General features: G+C 40.3%; 4 protein-coding genes and 1 long non-coding RNA gene across 5 annotated transcripts in view; 4 read left to right on the top strand and 1 right to left on the bottom strand.

The window, feature by feature from the left end:
• The window catches only part of LOC135086140 (uncharacterized), a 221,352-nt gene extending 214,896 nt beyond the window's left edge, over positions 1-6,456 (bottom strand). The window contains exon 1 of the mRNA XM_063980943.1: positions 6,421-6,456. The gene's annotated coding sequence lies outside the window, so the exon portion shown is untranslated. The remainder of the gene's footprint in view (positions 1-6,420) is intronic.
• Positions 1,053-3,062, top strand: LOC135086172 (uncharacterized). Its single transcript, XM_063980979.1, has 3 exons — positions 1,053-1,222; positions 1,630-1,792; positions 2,216-3,062. The coding sequence occupies exons 1-3, from the start codon at positions 1,059-1,061 to the stop codon at positions 2,585-2,587; spliced, it is 699 nt and encodes a 232-aa protein (XP_063837049.1). The 5' UTR covers positions 1,053-1,058; the 3' UTR covers positions 2,588-3,062.
• On the top strand, positions 4,297-9,484 carry LOC135085897 (zinc finger protein kipf-like). The gene is made up of 7 exons (XM_063980682.1): positions 4,297-4,490; positions 4,683-4,806; positions 5,992-6,120; positions 8,293-8,547; positions 8,874-8,988; positions 9,214-9,325; positions 9,434-9,484. The coding sequence occupies exons 1-7, from the start codon at positions 4,371-4,373 to the stop codon at positions 9,482-9,484; spliced, it is 906 nt and encodes a 301-aa protein (XP_063836752.1). The 5' UTR covers positions 4,297-4,370.
• Positions 9,485-9,689: 205 nt separating this feature from the next.
• LOC135086144 (uncharacterized) lies at positions 9,690-10,334 on the top strand. The gene is made up of 2 exons (XR_010260310.1): positions 9,690-9,847; positions 10,127-10,334. It is a non-coding gene; the product is annotated as an uncharacterized LOC135086144 (long non-coding RNA).
• A 5,811-nt stretch (positions 10,335-16,145) lies between these two features.
• The window catches only part of LOC135086142 (unextended protein-like), a 49,415-nt gene continuing 48,435 nt past the window's right edge, over positions 16,146-17,125 (top strand). The window contains exon 1 of the mRNA XM_063980945.1: positions 16,146-16,568. Within this exon, the coding sequence (XP_063837015.1) occupies positions 16,222-16,568 (347 nt within the window). The 5' untranslated portion in view covers positions 16,146-16,221. The remainder of the gene's footprint in view (positions 16,569-17,125) is intronic.

Below are 17,125 nucleotides of genomic sequence, written 5' to 3'. Positions count from 1 at the left end.
GTATGTTTGGGGGCTTACGTGGAGTTTCGCCCGCCTCTGAAGATATGTCGGAAAGTACATTAGAACGGAATCGCGCAGAGAAAGCGCTAATTACGAAGACACCTACTCAGAGCCAGGTTTTCTTGAATAAATCCACGGGGAATGTTAAAAATTACTCGGATAAAAATGGGAATGAAGTTACGAAGTCGATGCATAAAGGAAGGAAGACTTTTGCGTTTTGGACCCTAGTCTGTTTGCTATTCGCGCTCGCGATCGGAAATTTAATTTTGACATTTACTATTTTGGCTGTTTTGCGTCTTGGACAAGGTAAGTGTCCGTGAATATTGTGACCTATTTATTTATCATAGAAAACTAGGCCCCTTCATTCTTTCTTTATCTTTTTTTGCCCTTCTGTCCTAATCCTACTTATTAAAGTACACCCTATATTAATGTACACAGCGCCATCTAGTCTCGAAAATAAGAAAGTTATTAAGTAAAGTCAGCGTAAAATAGTTCCTGACGGCTGACACCCAAAGTAGCCAAAATAGGTGGTGTTGATAATACTTTGGCCACGTTGGGTGTCACGAACTATTTGACGCTAAGTGTACAGAATGTACTAGCTTTTGCCAGCGGCTTTGCCCGATTTTTATTATTCTTCAAATCCAAAGCTTGTTTTTTCGCGCAAAAATCAAGTCTTACTTAAAGCCGGGTCTTCAACGAGTGTTTTGCGCGCACGCCACCATGTTAACATTCAAACATTTTCGCCGGCAATTTTGTTGAATGTTGACATGTTTTTGTTATTGTGTACGGCAAAACACGCGCTGGAGATGGCTTTAGAGTAAGCGCACACCGTTGATTTTTCGTCGACCGATAGTTTAGTCGGGCAGTTGATCAGTATGGGCATGTATGGAAGTGCGCACACTACGCCGATTCGATTTGGCCGATTCTTTATACAATTTAAAATCGGGCACAACTATCGGCCAACTAAAAATCAATACGCGATGTGTATGTGCGCCTACTCTTAAGGTGACTGCTAGATAATAAAGCTCTTACGCCTCATCACGACTTTTCCTACAGGCATGGAATCCATAGAGTTCTTACCCGAACACAACGCCATCAAACTCCTGGGGCGCGCGGAGCTGGAGCATGTCTACAAGAGGGACGGCCTCATCGAGGGCTTCCGCGATGAGCCTGTTAGCATCACCAGCGAAAACGGCTCCGTCAACTTCAACTTGCAGACCAGGTCAGTGATAGGCTACCACTATAGCGTACCTATTGAAATAATTTCGTTAGCATACAAAAGATTTTATCGAAAATAAATCCTTGATTTGGCCCGCGTATCTACGACCGATCATGCCACCCAAAGACGTAGTCAACAAGAAAACGGGGTCCCTTTGGACCTTTAAAATTGCGATGCAAATTCCATATTGGATTTCTAATCTTCCAACATCTTTAGTCCAATGCCCTGGGGTGATGCGGGGGATAGCCACCAATGATTCCAAGATTGGCCGGTTAGCAGTGGCCTGCATCCAGCGCCTTTCTGCTACCCTTATAAGGGCGTCTTTCCACCTTGCGGGTGGACATTTTACGCTGCACTTGCCCTGAAGATATGCCAGTGCTTATTTTAAAGAGCCCATATTGTTATTCCAGAGTCGCCCGCTCCGATACGAAGTTGGTGGTGAACACCTCAGGCGTGTTCGTCCGCGGCGTCAACTCGTTCGAATTGACCGATCCTGAGTCCGGGGAGACTGTGTTTAGTACTGGCGCCGCTTCCATCAACGTTCCTACTGGGCTGAACAATATACACGCTAAGGTAGGCCTTGTTGCAATGGTATAAGGTTCTGACTCCAAGGAGCGCCAAAATATCCCTAGTCAATATTCCTATCACCTTTTTTGACCAAATACTGCCAACTTTTTTAAATCAAAATGGGGGCCTTCCCTCACTTAGGTAAAGTCACCAATCATGAACTCCATAAGCAGTATTTTGTTTTTGTTTTTTAAGCAATAAGTTCCACCTTTATTTCATAGGTAGGATCTGCGTCAGAGTGCTGGTCCAACTGCCATTATTACAACCCCCCAGTCAAGTTAACTGCGCACCTCGTTCTCCCTCGTACTCACCCGCGTTCGCTCACTCCATACCAGATCGTCGTGTGACGTCACGGCCGCTAGGTGCGCATATAACTTGACCGGTTTGTTAAGTTCACTCTACTATTTATCCAATTCTCTCTTATTCCAGCAAGTGTCAACAAAACGGATCACAGCGCCAGTGGACGAAGACCTAACCCTCCGTTCGGACAATTCCGCTCACCTTCGTGGCTCCGAAGGCACTCACATGGAATCCAAGCAGTTACTCTGGAGCGCTGACCAGGACATCTACTTAAAATCCATCAACGGTTCCGTAGTTTTAAGCGGGAAAGAAGGCGTCTTCGTTGACGTAAAGGCGTTGCCTATTGCGTCGACTTTGAACAGAACTGATAGGATCCAGGGGCAGTTTAAAGTGTGCGTGTGTATGCCACAAGGGAAACTGTTTAGGGTGCCGGCACCAGATGGCACTCGCGTTGCGTGCTCTCACGTCAATTTGACAGCGCCTAATAATCCGTGCGCGTGAGTTGATTTCACAGATGGATTAGAGGTTGATTTTAAGTAAAAATAAGTCAATAATGTACTTTAACCCCATATCAATAGATATTCAAATCTTACTATACCGATATTGAGTGAGAGAAGAAACTATGTACAGTCAGCGTCAAGTAGTTCGTGACACCCAAAGCGGCCAAAAAGTTGATACAACCTGTTGCGAACTTTATGGCTACTTTGGGTGTCACGAAATATTTGAGGCTGACTGTACCAAATGTAAACACAACCGAGTCGATTTTACAAATCTTTGCTGTAGGTAGATAGACTCGCTGTAGCAGTATTATAAAACTAGCGAATTGTTTATTCTTAGAATTAAGTAGAAAATGTATTTAACCATCGTTATTTTCGATCATTATTCCTAACATTTGCATTAGTGTTTAATTAATAATGTTGTCTAATTTATTATTGTTTTATTATAACATTTTCAGCTGTATTTATTTTAGACAGTTTTATCACAGTAGATAAATCAAACAGTACGGAAGCTTCATACAAACGCTCGAAATCAGACTCACGCACACAGACGCACGCTTTACACGAGCTCTAAGCGAACCTCGCAGTCCATCCGTCGCGAGTGTCGCGCGCGTTATGTTTTTAATAATAATTTTATTGCATGCACTGTCCGCTGTATTTTTAAAAACATGCCACGAGTGTATTGCGTAGTATACGGCTGCTTGAACTCGGCATCTTCAAAACCAGAACTTTCATTTTTTAAACTTCGTAATAATTCTGAATTGTAAAAATTATTAAATATTACTTTTTAAATAAAGTGCTTACATCTGATTTAGTAATAGTTCTTTTTAAATTACGTTTTTACTTTTTAACAATTTATGTGTTCTATTTGATAAAGTAATTTGCTCCGCGCGCTTTTGTACTAAGTGATGAACTGTATTTAAAATGAGGCAATAGCTATGTGAAAGTAAGTATCCGGTATTTTATTTATGAGAATAGAATATCTTCTACCGGCCTCTAATAGTACTTAATCAATTTATTCGATTATGTATTCGATTTTTATAGAACCTAATTAACGTTTTATTTTTTTGTTAACTACTTAGTCAAATAATTTATTCCATTAGGTATTTGATAATTAAAAAACTTAAATAAACGTTTTAATAAATAAGTAAGTCAGAACCTTATTAATTTTATAAAGATTAAGAGTGCCAACCCTAACACTCAGTTGAAGTGTAGGTATTTAACTCGCCGAAAGGGCTAAGTTTCCGTACTGCTTTAGCTCATATATCTACTGTGGTTTTATCAATAGTAAGTTACTATCCATGTTTATTTAGAAAGTACCTCCCCTTCTTTCTATATGTATTAAGTACCTAAGCATATAAAGTAGGTAATTATAGTTTATTGTATTAATAAGAATATGAACAAAAGCTTATATACAGTTAATAAATGTTTTTAAAAAAATATTGGCTATCATTGACCATATAAAATGGCATTTAAAATTCTTGGCTGGGACTCGAATACCTATTCTATCCTCCTACCCTACATATCCTATTAGCAAAGGGCTAATAAATAAATATCGTTGTTCGATGTTTCTCTAGACAAGTGGCATAACAGACAGTTGTAACGTAATTTCGAAATCGCTTCACGGAGAAACTACAAAAAATCTAACACGTTTCGGAACACAGATATTAGTGTTTCGGAACATGAATAAATTGCATCTGACATTGACATTACTTACGATCAAAAATCAAAACATAACCTCAAAAATACTGTTGATTTTATTTAAATAAATAATTTATCATTAAAAAATGTCGATAGACACGTACTTTTGCTTTTGCTGTTTAGCTACTAATGACCTGATAAATATTTACAATTGTGAACCTGAAGAAAACTACGGACACCTACTGCTATCATTATTTGATTTGAACGTAAGTTTTACAAAGTTTTAGATCTATTTTACTAATTTTACAGTTAATTTAACATTATTATTCTACGACAAGTTAAGTTGTAGACTTTTCAAAAGGATTTATGCAAGGTTATTTACAAAATTCACTAAATTTTTCTTATAAAGCTGTTTTACTATGCTATGGAAAAAATCTGTTTCGTTTGTCTGTTTTCAGATTTCTATAGAAGATTATGAACATGACGGCTTCATATGTAAGGAGTGTGTGAAAAAGCTGAAAGAAGCGCTTCAATTCAAGGCCCAAGTGTTTGACATCTTGAATATATTGCAGAGTAACGGACGTAAGTTTTATTTGTAAAAAGCATAACCCTCCTTCTCCTTCTCCCACGAGAGCATCCTGTGTTTTGTAGGTACTGGTTTTAGCAAGATCCCGTTTATTTAGTAGTAATGTGTAAATGTAGGTAAAAACTGTGTATTTATAAACTGGGATGATTGCCGTGGGAAAAGGGCCCTAAGCAACCCTGTGCACTAGGCAGCCTGGCTTCATCAGCCAGTCGTACTTATAATGGTGGAGCCCGCGCATCCAAGATGGTGGATGGTGGTCATATACTCTCTCTGTCACCAAGTGTGCGAATCTTTGAACAAAATATATGAAAATGTCAGCCGCAGCTTGTCGTCGCGTCTAATGGCTTCTGTAGGTACACATTAATCAGAGTAATAAATTAACTCCATGAATGAACAGAGCGTATTGAGTAGCGTCCTGCGTTCCCACATCATTGCCCAATACAATCAACAATAGAAAACAATAGTTATACTGTTCCTTGTATGTGTCGGCGGCTGAGCCCGCCAGTTTTATTTTAGTCGCAATTACACCTTTAAAGAAATCACATGTTTTACTGTTCCAACCTTCTGACGTACGTTTTGTGGATTTAACTTATAAAGTGGACATTACTTATAAGTGGACAACAACAATAATATACCTGAACATAACGTATATTAATATAATTACGTACATCGGGTATAATTAACGTACAGCTTCCACAGACCAAACGCAGGTCAGAAGCAGTGCGGGTCAGTTGCAGCGCGGCTGATGCACACTGAAAGCAGCGCAGTTTCAAAGCAGTTGCAACGCGGGCGGTTGTCAAAAATTTTAATATTCGAAAACCGCTTTCAACGCGCTGCTACCGCCCTGCGTCCGGTGTGTCATGCTAATATGGCCGCCATAGTAATACAACAGCGCGGGCCCGCGTTCGCGCCGCATCTGTCCCGCCCCCGCCCCGCCTCGTTTGTATTTCGGCAGTTGCAGTGCGGCGCGGTTGGAGCGCGGGCCCACGTTTAAATTTGGTGTGACATACTTCGAGGAGGTTGTAATACAAGAAGTATTACAACCTGCGCGGGCCCGCATTCAAACTGCGCTGCTACTGCCCTGCGTTTGGTCTGCCCAAGGCTTAAGTCGCCGAGCTGTCGCCTTTGTCTAGTGTGCACCTTCACTTATAGTACTTAGGTTTTTTTATTTTCATTTTCAGTGATAGATCTCACAAATGCAGACAAACAGACAACCGTCAAGAAAGTGCTCAATACTAGCTTAGATATCGAAGACAAGTATGCTAAATCTACAGAAAAAGATCTGGTCCTGTATGAAAAAAATTCACAAGGTAAATAATGTTTTAGTATGCAATTATGCATGTTTCAGGTTCACCTTTTAACCGACTTTAAAATGGTTTCTCAAGTTGACTGTATTTTTATTGTTTTGCAACAAATGGTAGCAAGTCTTACCCAGAGCCTACTTCTTCATAATTCATAAAGATATATTTAACTAATATTCGGTCGGCCGTTTGGTGTAGTGCTTCAGAATGGACTACTATGCCGAGAGGTCCCGGGTTCGATTCCCGGCCGGGCAGAAATTGAAATGATGAATTTTAATTTCTGTGACGGGTCTGGGTGTCTTGACTTACTTGACTTATGGTCCTATGTCCCCTAGATGGGGCAGAGGGCGTCCACAACAGTCCTCCATCTCGTTCGGTCTTGAGCTTCTCGCTTGATCTGGCTGTGACTATGTATGTATAATATTTATGTATTTAAAAAAAAAAAAGTATATAAGTAGTATATCCGTTAAGCTAGCACCCATAACACAAGCATTAAGTTGCTTACTTTGGGGCTAGCTGGCGCTGTGTGAAATTGTCCAAAGATTATTTATTATTATTTATTTATTTAATTGGTTTCAAAGACAGTAACGCCCGTATTCATAAAAATTTACTATGAGGGCGCACAGGGTGACACACGAACCAATCGCAGAGCTCCATTCAGCGCTGTGGGTTCGATTTGCTGATTCCCTTAAGCAAGCATCGTTTGTGAATACGGGCGTAAGCTATTCACTGGGACTAACTTGACTTCACTGGTTGGGTTTCATTCACAGCTAAGCTGTAGATCCTGGCTATAGACAAGTTGCTGTAGTGGACGAAACAAGAATTAGGATAAGAAAATAAATTCAGTTTCATGTAAACTTAGCTGAAATTGAGCTACCTTTCTGTATAGTATTAGCCTAGGCGCCAGGGTTGCATGATTTAAATCAAGTTTATTTAAATCATGATTTAAATCACGATTTATATTGCATGATCTATACTATACTATATACTATATATACTATAATATTATATATATATACTAATATATATATAATCCTATCCTACTAATATTATAAATGCGAAAGTAACTCTGTCTGTCTGTCTGTCTGTCTGTCTGTCTGTCTGTCTGTCTGTCTGTCTGTCTGTCTGTCTGTTACGCTTTCCCGCTTAAACCTCGCAACCGATTTTGATGAAATTTGGCATAGAGATAGTTTGAGTCCCGGGAAAGAACATAGGATAGTTTTTATCCCGGTTTTTGAAACAGGGACGCGCGCGATAAAGTTTTTCTGTGACAGACAAAATTCCACGCGGGCGAAGCCGCGGGCGGAAAGCTAGTTTTTTTAATAAAAATCACTGATTTAAATCAAAGGCCGAAAATGGAATTAATGAAAGGCTGGGAGTTTATATTAATCAACTGTAATGTTCGAAAACAATGTTAATGTATGAAATTGATGTTTTGAATAGAGAATCAGAAAAAAATATTTTTTCCGTACAAACATGTTTGCGATTTTTTAGATAACCACACAATTATTTTTTTTTGGTGGTGTTGCCAGCTCTACAGGGTGTTAGGTAAATGGGTATATGAGCCGACACTAGCCCATGTTAACATGGTCATATAAATGGTATAGTGAAGTCAGAAATTTGATATCATCATTTTCATTTTTTTAATTTTCATACAAAATAAATTTTATAAAACCTGATTTGTATGAAAAATAAAATAATTAAAATGAAGATATCAATTTTCTGACTTCACCATACCATTTATATGACCATGTTAACATGGGCTAGTGTCGGCTCATATACCCATTTACCTAACACCCTGTATACATGAATTCTACGTAAATAAAAATTTTTCTACGTAATTTTTTTCCACCCTGCTAGGCGCATATGTATGAAAGTGCGCACTCGCACATTACACTGATTTGTTATCGGCTGATTCTTCATCCAAATTATAATCGGGCCCAACTGTCGGTCAACTAAAAGTCGGTGGTCTGCGCCTAGGCTTAGTGATATATTTCACCGGGACACCATGGCGGTGCAACCAGTCGCCGCTACCAACAAAATGTATAGCTCTATAGAGAGTTACTCACCTGGTGTCCGTTTGGTTGCGCAGCCAATTTGGCGGCGCAACCAACTCGGACGCGTGCGCAGAATGTGAAATTCGAATCACTAAAAAATCAATTTTATTTCCATACATTACAGACCTACCCAAAACTGTTAAAGAAGACACCATTCAAAAAGATGTCTCCACCAAAAAGAATGTCACGTGCAAGCCAGAAAGAGACAAACAAACTTACAATATTATTGGAAAAGGACAGGAGATAAAGAAGAATTATTACGAAGTCACCGAAGACCTAAAATGTGGGATGTGCAGTAAGGTGTTGCCGAATGTATATGTCTACCATTTACACATGAACCAACATTTCCCGAACCACATATGCGAGTCCTGTGGCAAAGGTATCAGAAACAGTTCTTTAAAGGAGCACACTTATCAACTAGGAAAGGGATTGTAACCGTATCAACTGGAAGTGGTCAGTATTTTTTGTATGAAACTCCATAATGCAACGCACACTTATCCGCATTGTAACGTAAATGCCTCGCCTTGTGGTTGACAGCGCGCGAAAGGCGATACTGTGTTGATCCCTTTCCGAGTTGATAAGTCTGCTATCTTAAATCACTTTTACAACTGGTTAGAGTGGAATTATTTAACTCTTTTATAAGTATACTCGTACTTCTAATAGTTTTAAGTATAAGTTTATTTAACTTTTGTTACTTATTTTCAGGTTTCCTAACTGAAAAAAGGCTAAAACGACACATGCCTTCACACAAGACTGGCCCGTTCAATTGTCCAACCTGTGACATGGAATTTACCAATCTTAACACACTTAATTCTCATAGGTAAGCTACTCAAATCATACATTATTGCTTATTGATGTTTGATTGATCTAATTAAAATATTTTTATGGCCTTTGCGAAATAACAGTAACGTTACCCGTTATTCAAGGCAGCGCAAGCACGGCTCATTAAACAAATGCCCCAGCTGCTCTGACTGCTTGGACAAGCTCATCCGTTGCGCGATGTATTTGGCAATCGAAATAAGAGTAACGTTACCCGTTATTCCAGGCAGCACGGCTCGTCCTCGCTACACAAGTGCCCCAGCTGTTTTGAGTGGTTCGACGCGCTCTTTCTCAGGTTAATCAAAATAGCAGTAACGTTATCCGTTATTTCAGACAACGTAAGCACGGCTCGGTTGCGCTGTGCAAGTGCCTCAGCTGCTCTAAGCGGGTCAACACGCTCTTTCTCAGGTTAAATGAAACAACAGTAACGTTAACCGTTATTTCAGGCAGCGCAAGCACGGCTCAGTCTCACTATACAAGTGCCCCAGCTGCTCTGAAAGATTCGACACTCTCACCCGTCGTGCGAGGCATTTGTCTCAAGTGCACGGACGCGCGGCAGCAAAATATGAGTGCGTGGTATGCGATAAAAAGTTTCTGCTGGCCGGTGAGTATTGGATTTTTGTTCTTTTGGGTATGTTATCGATGTTATCAAAAATAGCAAAAGCTAAAAAGCTACGTTTAACAAAATATGTCCCTCTCGCAGGGAATCTAAGTGCTCACAACCGAAACAAGCATCAGAAGATCAAGCGTCATTTCTGCCCTGAATGCCGCGCGGGCTTTTTCCAAAGACAAGAGCTTGCAGCGCATATGGCGGCGCACGCCGGCGAACGCGCTCACAGGTGCACTCTGTGCCCCAAGCGGTGAGTAACGGGTACCGTTATCCGTTATTAATAACGGTATTTGTAACTGTTGAAAACCAATATTGGTGTTTGGGTGTTGGTTACGGTTACCGGTAGGTATTCTTAACGATAACGGTTTTGGTATTGGTATCTAGTAGCAATATTGATAACGGGTATTGATCGATGGTAACATTCGCAAACCAGTATCGGTATTTTTAATGGGTACCTTTATTGATAACTAGTAACGTTACTGTTAAGTTAAATTTTACGTTATTAAACGTTATTTATTTAAATTTACAGGTACCCCCGCAAGAAAGCTCTTATAGTACACATGAGAACGCACACAGACGATCGCCGGTTCGCTTGTGAGGTGTGCGGTAAACGGTTCATTCAAAAATGCACCTTACTCGTACACGCTAAGGTCCACAGTCGCGCAGATAAGACAGTTGAAGTGAGCACAGCGAATTGTAGTGTTACAGAGTGATTTGTAATAAAATATCCAAAAATCCGTCTTTCTTTTATTGCTGTAAAAGAAGGTCATAGCAGACTTATCAACTCGGAAAGGGATCAACACCATATCGCCTTTCGCTCGCTGTCAACCACGAGGCGATGCGTTTACGTTATAACGAACTAGCGACCCGCCCCGGCTTCACACAGGTGCTAAGTATACATATAAACCTTCCTCTTGAATCACTATCTATTAAAAAAAACCGTATCAAAATCCGTTGCGTAGTTTTAAAGATCTAAGCATATGTACAGACAGCGGTAAGTGACTTCGTTAAAAACTATGTGTGCGTACTGATCGGTTAACTGCCCACCTGGCAGCCGTGACGTCGCATCGTCGCTCTAAAGTCTGGTTGCAGCAACATAATTACGCGCGAGCGATAAGGATGGGTAGCTTGGGGTCATTGGACAAAATTCTACGTGCTCACGGACCAGGCTTTACACAGAATACTGACCGCCTCGAGTTGATACGGTTACGATCCCTTTCCGGATTGATTCTCCATTACAGGTAATTCTCCACTGCACACCACGATCCTCTAATTTACCAGAGGCAAATGGAGGATTTGGCCTGCACTCCCCAATCCCCATGCTGGCCTGACGGGCTGGGGAGGCGCAATTAATACAATTACACAAATGCTTATTCTTCTTGTCGTGTCGACAACATACCTACACAGCGTCAGCCCAAAACTCTGCCACAAGAGTGGCGTTGTCAGTAGCCTTCATTAAATCTTCCTGCGTGCAGTTGTTTGGGCACGCAGGACACGACATCATGTGCTTCGTCGACTGGGGAACAAAATCGCACTTGCACTCCAAGTTTGAGCCATCCAAGAATCCCCACTTGAACAGATTGGCCTTACTACGGCCGACTTGCGTCCGAAGACTTAAAAATGCTTATTATTATTGAATTATTATATAACTCAGCACTTGCTTATCTAAGAGTATCGATGTCAAAAAGCGAAGTCACGTTTTTTGATAATAACTACTGGATTGTCGTGATACGCAAAACGTTTATCAAATCTGATAGTTTTATACAGCTTGAATCATACAATAATATCTATAATAAAACGTTAGTCTGTATGTTCAAGGCAGAGTAACGGGACTATTCCCACCTCTCGTTCCCACCGCTGCAACTCCTGTGTAGCCAGGATCTACAACTTGACCGCCAATAAAAACCCAACCAGTGAAGGGCAAGTTTGTCCCGAGGGAAAGTTAAACTGTCATTGGACCCGCAACGAAGTTAATCAGAAGAACATAGGAGGAGTTCGCTCCATTGCAAAGCGGATGACAGGTGACAAACAAAGGTTTAATCTCAATTAAAATAGTAAGACATGGGTCTTAACGCGAGGTTTATTAATGAGTTCAGCATCGCAGCCGAAACGTCAAGCCGTGAGTACATAATGTAACTCATTAATAAACGTTTAATCTTCTTCGTCGCTACACTCTTGCCAGGTCGTCGTCGTCACACCAGATCCGGTGGCAAGCCTCACAATCCGTCGCCATTCCTCCCGCACTGCAGCCTTTCTTGTGCACTCGTGGAGTGGACCATAGAGAGCGGTTATGACCTGGTCAGTCTTGCGCATGGGCGACCTGCCGCGCGCTCTTGTGCCCTCAACCTTCCCCTGCACGATGAGTCGTTCAACGGGTTAAAACGGTTAACGAAAGGTTTAATAACCTTTAAGAAAAGAGCACTACGGACAATAAATAAGAGGGCCTATCAAGGCAGAGTAGAATAGGACCACCCCCTCTTCCGTGGATGTCGTAAGCGACTAGGGGACAAATATGCGAGCATCAGGCCTCCCCAACCCGTCTGGCCAGCGTGGGGAGTGCAGGCCAATTCCTCCATTTGCCTCTAGTTAGTTGGAGAGAGTCGTGCTCCTGCAGTGGAGACTAAATGACCTGATGATGATATATCTTAGCACGCAATGATGGCACATAGCTCGCAGAGCTGATGGCCGCTGGGGCAGAAAAGTTCTTGAGTGGCGACCACGAGCCGGAAGACGTAGTGTGGGCAGGCTCCCCCACTAGGTAGACCGATGATCTGGTGAAAGTCGCGGGAGGTGCCTGGATGCGGGCGGCGCAGGACCGGTATTTGTGGAAATCATTGGGGGAGGCCTTTGTCCAGCAGAGGACGTCATTCGGCTGAAATGAACGAACGATGATGAATCTTACTTCTAGTTCATTTTAAGCACTCGTATCCTCTTACCTGTGCTTTGATAGAAACGGACCTAGTGACAGTGTGCGTGGCACATAGATGGATAGCTCTAAGATAGAGCTGTCAGCTGATGGCCGATGGAGTAAGTTGCAAGGGGCAAGTGATAACCATGGACCGAAAAACGCAATGTGTGCAGACCTCTCACTAACCACGAATATTCGGACCGAAGATTTGGTGAAGGTCGCGGGAAGCACCTGGATGCGGGCACAGGACCGGTCGTTGTGGAAAACCTTGGCTGAAACGAGGTACGTTGAAATTCAGTTTAAAGTTCAAACAAGAAAATAATAGGTATGCTACTTATCTTTTGAATTACTGAAATTATAAACTTACTAGTTGTTCCCGCGACTTCGTACGCGTGAAAATAGTTTTAATAATAATTAAATTTAAATAATTTTATTTCAAATCGGACCAGTACCTCTAGCACGAACACCTTTCGATTTAGAATCGTTTGCGTATTCGAATCACCATCAAAAGATCCAGTATGAAAATTTAAACAGCGCCTCTGTGAACGTGACGTAAAGTGAACTTAGAATGAGAAAAGTTGCACGAAACGAATGTTGAGATCGTCACGTTAACGTTAAATTCGAAGATTGGGTTTCGAGTTTTGTGGAATACGCAAACGATTTCAAAACGAAAGTTTTTTGTGCTAGAGGTAAAGTAGTTCCTGAGATTAGCGCGTTCAACCAAACAAACAAACTCTTCAGCTTTATAATATTATTAGTAGATAAATGAAACTAAGTAGGCTTAACTATTAACTATGATCTATTTCATGCTAAATTTTTAAGTAATTGTGTCATATATAATTCAAGTAGGTATAACTAGATAAATACATAAAATCAGCTACATAACCTTGATTAAATAATCTTTATCATTGATGTCAAACGTTTGTTTGCGTAAATAGCGATCGTTATCAGCTGATGGCTGACGTTGATTCCAAAATCACGGAGCTATTTTGAGACTAACTTCTGCCCGTGGATTTGTCCGCCTTTTATAATATAAGATTTATGCCACAATAGGCGTCAAATTACTTACATTATGCAAAAATATTGGACGCGTATTTTTTATTTTTCAATTAAACAAGTATATTACGAATTTAAGTTATGATGCTGTTACTTCGATAGTGAGTGTAGTGGAAGTTAATTAAATGAAAGAGTGGACTGTATACAATTAATTGTCTATTCGGTATAAATTAACAATGATATTGAGACCGTTTAGTGCAAAGTCGTTGAAGAGAGTGCGTCAGGATCGTCTTCTTCGATGTTCGCTCGCGAACCGAACATTGCTCGTTCGTTCGCCGAACGCTCGCCGCTCCCTCCGGTCACGCCGCCCGCGGGCAATGTCCGTGAGTAGACAGATGCGTTGAAGTTTCGCATGACGTCACAAAGTGCTTCACTTTTAAGCACCTCTTGAACTTTGATAGGCTTTATCTCTTTCAATTTTAATTAATTTGAAAAAGTGAAAAATACGTGTCGAATTTGATGAGTTAATCGACGAACTAATTGAAACTCTTGCTTTTTTACCCAGGAAACAGCAACTAGAAGTAAGATTCATCATAGTCGAACGGTGAAGAAGACGCTGACTCGTGATCCGAGGAACGCGGGTTCGATCCCGGCCGCCGCTCGACTATGAACCCACTCAAATAGAGCGTACTTTAGTAGCCTAAAATTTATTCGAACTTCAAAAGAGGTTTCGCATTACACGTTGGTTTCGAATCTGTGAAAATACAAAGTCCTATTTCTATTATCTAGATCCGTATTTTGACAAATTAATACGGTTTGGGATTTTCCAAACCAAAATAAAAAAAACTTGGCAAGTTTTTTTTTGGAATGCGAATAAGGTGCCAACTTAAATATTTTAAAAACAGATGATTCTGCACAGGATCTATGATCTAGTTGTTAGTGGATAAATGAGAACCTCCTCCTTTTTTGAAGTTGGTAAAAAATATTTATGATCGTTATATGGGGGCGTATGGTAGAGAAAGCTTATTTATTACGTCTATGAGTCCAAAAAATCCAAAAATACTTTTATTTTTTATTAAATAGTTTTTTTGGACCACACGCATATTTATTTACTTAAAATTGATTGCAAAGAAGCAAGAACTACTGACTTACATTCGATAAAACCTTGGTTATCAATTTAATGGAAATTTATCATTTTTATTTTGCCTTTTTCAATAAACACACCGAATTTCGATAAGAAAAACAAGCTTTTCCGTCTAAAGATTTAATCTTGAATTTTGATAAATAAATGGCGTTGTTTTAAAAAGGTTTTTTTTTTTAACATTATGCAATTTATTTTTTCAGTTCATTATTACATAAGGGTGCTCTTTAATTGAGAACATTAACACAGTTGTGTTTATGTGTATACGCACAATGTTTTTTCTTCGCAAGTTCGATCGTTATGGAAATTCTTGAGGGAGGCCTTTGTCCTTTGTCCAGTTGTGGACGTCATTTGGCTGAATAGAACGAACGAAGGATAAAATGAAAAATACTGCATAAAATTATGAGTGGTCAAAGTTTTTTGTATATGCGAGTTTATGGCATTTTGTTGGCCGGTTTTTCGGGGAACCTGTTTACTGCAAACCTGCAATATCACCCGAATACCTGGTGTTTTTACAACTTTGTGTACGTTAAGAATCGAACTTGGGTCTCCGGGTCAGAGTTCCAAGGTCGATTAACAACCAGACTGTTGAAGTGTTGTGTTTGTTGCTGACGTCACAATCTGCACTATTCGATTGTTTTTTTTACTTCATAGTTGTTTAGTCGCGGGCAACACTTTTTTAGCTATCCCCCCGGGACTACTCAACCTTCACTGGTTGGGTTTCATTGGCCAAGCTGTAGATCCTGGCTATACAGGAGTTGCAATGATGGGAAAGAGAGATGGGATCAGTCCCAAAAAAAATTTTTTTTCTTGAAAAAGAGCGAAGCTGCGTGCATAAGCTAGTTCACTCCCAGATCCTGGCTATACAGGAGTTGTAGTGATGGGAAAGAGGTACGATTAGTCTCGAAAAAAAATCGTGAAAAAGCAGACGAAGTTAGACATCCAAACAGTTGTTTTTTTCATTAATTGCCTTTCCAAATTACAAACTTACATAATCAAACGACACTTAAAATAATCAAATTCTAATCAGGATTAAATCGATGCCATCATTGAAAGGTTTTGACAAATACTGTTATTTATTGCTATAGTTTAGATAAGACGGCATATCAAGCGATATTTTGGTTCTAAAAGAGCACTTATTACCACGACATAGAAGCTAAGCACTACTTAGCTTGAATAGCCCTTGTTAATCAAACAAAATCGCTATTTTGAAGAGCCATGTGTATATTTCTTTGACAAAACGTATAATTTAGTTGAATGGGCCAGTTGCACTATGCGGGAAATGATCGAGACAGTGTAAATACGCACTTTAATCAGTTTCGCTGAGCACGCCCATACTTCGTGCGTGCTCGCGCTTCTGTTAGATGACTTTCCCGCCGTGTACCTGTGCCATCACAAGCGTCAACTCAAATCGGCCGGGTTGTAGATAGTGCTATCTACAACACTCCGGCGTTTATCTCCGAATTGAGCCGACGACCATCGATTCAATATAAATACTCTCGCTCGACTACACGAAGCTCTTTCCGCTGCAACTTCGGTGCGGTACGGTGAACTCATTCGTGTTTGACCGGCGTGTGACATGGCCGTCTCATTACGGACTAGTGGCTTATTTTTGCTATTATTTTTAATAATAAACACGTGCGCCGTGTCTCCCCCATGGATATTATCGGTGGTGAAAGAGTGTGTGGATGATAAATGTGGAATTGAAGTGTTAAGTTCGGATGTTGTGGAGTGGTCATTGACCGGTCAACGGGGCGACAGAGGAGAGGTCTGCTCACCGCCGTTTTATTACACACAGAAGTCGTCGGAGGCGGTGGTGGATGTTCCAAATGAGAAGTTGTACTTTTGTGCGAAAGGGGTCGACGGTGCGTGGCTCCATCAAGGCGATGAGATCTACCTGTCTGCGGATGACGTCACCCCCATACGGTAAGTTTCGAATTGGAACGCGGGAATCTTTTCCAATTGAATTACGTAACCGAATAAAAAATGTAAACAACTTTTTAAGCGCATTTGAATTTAGAAGCCGGTGTTGTAAAAAGTTTTTATACAAATTCAAAAGTTTGTATTTTTTAATACTTTTTTGCGTTTGGTTATCGTTTTTTGTATGACGAATATTCGAATCACGTGGGTAGACGCGTCACAGACTGCAAAACTGTTGTGCTAATATAAATAGTTACGAAATATAGACGTGTTCCAGTAGCGGGAAACCCAAGAAGGTTGCTTGAGTCATATGTTACTCACTTTTATTCTACTCTTCAAGAATATTAATAAATATTATTTTAAAAAGTCGGTAGACAAAAAATAATTTTGAATTCAACTTGTCAGGTGCACTACCGTGCGCGAATTGTTTATGAATAAACAATTGTTTTATTTTTATTGTTTATGTTTTTTCGGATTGACACTAATTTTTAAAATGTTTCTTAGATCCAATATAAAATTGTACCAAAAAAAATATAAGAAGGCAAAGGTGTAGAGTGATTAAT

This window comes from Ostrinia nubilalis, chromosome 30, assembly GCF_963855985.1.
Source record: "Ostrinia nubilalis chromosome 30, ilOstNubi1.1, whole genome shotgun sequence".
Taxonomy (NCBI): domain Eukaryota; kingdom Metazoa; phylum Arthropoda; class Insecta; order Lepidoptera; family Crambidae; genus Ostrinia; species Ostrinia nubilalis.
The sequence above is the reverse complement of the archived record's forward strand: the minus strand, read 5'-3'. Positions and strand labels throughout refer to the sequence as shown.

What these genes read in the sequence shown, in the direction of transcription:
- LOC135086172 (XM_063980979.1), top strand. Translation starts at nt 1,059, where the DNA reads ATGGAATCCATAGAGTTCTTACCCGAACACAACGCCATCAAACTCCTG. An exon ending in AACTTCAACTTGCAGACCAG is followed by an intron (nt 1,223 to 1,629) that starts GTCAGTGATAGG and finishes TTGTTATTCCAG; the next exon opens with AGTCGCCCGCTCCGATACGA. An exon ending in TGAACAATATACACGCTAAG is followed by an intron (nt 1,793 to 2,215) that starts GTAGGCCTTGTT and finishes CTCTTATTCCAG; the next exon opens with CAAGTGTCAACAAAACGGAT.
- LOC135085897 (XM_063980682.1), top strand. Translation starts at nt 4,371, where the DNA reads ATGTCGATAGACACGTACTTTTGCTTTTGCTGTTTAGCTACTAATGAC. An exon ending in ATGCGAGTCCTGTGGCAAAG is followed by an intron (nt 8,548 to 8,873) that starts GTATCAGAAACA and finishes ACTTATTTTCAG; the next exon opens with GTTTCCTAACTGAAAAAAGG. An exon ending in TATCCGTTATTTCAGACAAC is followed by an intron (nt 9,326 to 9,433) that starts GTAAGCACGGCT and finishes CCGTTATTTCAG; the next exon opens with GCAGCGCAAGCACGGCTCAG.